Consider the following 1,327-nt stretch of genomic DNA (forward strand, 5'->3'; position numbering starts at 1 on the left):
TGTTCAGTACGTAACATAGATTTCAGGGTGTGTTCAGTACGTAACATAGATTTCAGGGTGTGTTCAGTATTTCAATTGAAATCTATGTTACATACTGAACACATCCTGAAATCTGTTACATATTGATATCATATTTTTGCAAAATTTACACATTGAAGCTTAGGTTTGTTGAGAATAGTAATTTGGATTTTTTTTTTAAATTATGATAATCTTTTATAATTTTAACTTTTTAAAAAATCTTTTAAGACTTGTTTCACTTGTATCATTCATTTGTATTTTTTAGGGTTGACGAGAATCGGTAAAGCACCATATTTATTGCTACCACCCAGTTCAACGTTTTTCTGTAGAATGAAATTTAGCTGACAAATCCAAGTGCGTTGGAAATAAAAATGATCAATGTACAAGGTATTCGACGTAATGTGAAAAACGTTGTCCGGAATTACTCCGATGCTGAAGTGAAGGTAAGGGAAGCTACGTCTAACGATCCATGGGGACCCTCGAGCACCTTGATGAGTGAAATAGCAGACTTGACCTACAATGTGGTGGCTTTTTCAGAAATCATGAAGATGATTTGGAAACGTCTCAATGACCACGGAAAGAATTGGAGACACGTGTATAAAGCCTTAGTTCTACTGGAGTACCTAATCAAAACAGGCTCAGAAAAGGTATACATTCTGTAAGCAGTTGTGATGTTCTTGAATTTTTTTATTCTTTGAGACAGCATGTTTAAAAACAAACTATTCTGGTTAGTCCGTTATCATAGGCTGAATATCTATACACATTCACAGAATATACTCAAAATGTCATCCCTCAAAATCAGACTGAATGTGTTTAATTAAAGTCACCTCTATATTTATCAGTCCTCTGTGTCATTACATAAAAAATCTGTTAATTTCATCAATGTCACAAATGGTAAACAACTTTTAGGACACCCTGTACATAACTTTTAATCAATAATATGTACATTAGAAAGTGAATTTCAAACTGATATCATAAGTAACAAACTTTTAGGACACCCTGTACATAACTTTTAATCAATAATATGTACATTAGAAAGTGAATTTCAAACTGATATCATAAGTAACCAACTTTTAGGACATCCTGTACATAACTTTTATTCAATAATATGTACATTAGAAAGTGAATTTCAAACTGATATTCTAAGTAACCAACTTTTTAGGACACCCTGTATGTAACTTTTATTCAATAATATGTACATTAGAAAGTGAATTTCAAACTGATATTCTAAGTAACCAACTTTTTAGGACACCCTGTATGTAACTTTTATTCAATAATATGTACATTAGAAAGTGAATTTCAAACTGAT

At 31.4% G+C, this 1,327-nt stretch overlaps 1 protein-coding gene across 2 annotated transcripts in view; it reads left to right on the forward strand.

Annotated features, from left to right (window-relative positions):
• The window catches only part of LOC106468106 (epsin-2-like), a 19,162-nt gene that overhangs the window by 14,525 nt on the left and 3,310 nt on the right, over positions 1 to 1,327 (forward strand). For both annotated transcript variants that reach the window (XM_013928519.2, XM_022396406.1), the window contains exon 2: positions 284 to 665. In XM_013928519.2, the coding sequence (XP_013783973.1) occupies positions 390 to 665 (276 nt within the window). In that variant the 5' untranslated portion in view covers positions 284 to 389. The remainder of the gene's footprint in view (positions 1 to 283; positions 666 to 1,327) is intronic.

The sequence above is a fragment of the Limulus polyphemus genome, unplaced genomic scaffold (genome assembly GCF_000517525.1).
Source record: "Limulus polyphemus unplaced genomic scaffold, Limulus_polyphemus-2.1.2 Scaffold2875, whole genome shotgun sequence".
NCBI classification, from domain to species: domain Eukaryota; kingdom Metazoa; phylum Arthropoda; class Merostomata; order Xiphosura; family Limulidae; genus Limulus; species Limulus polyphemus.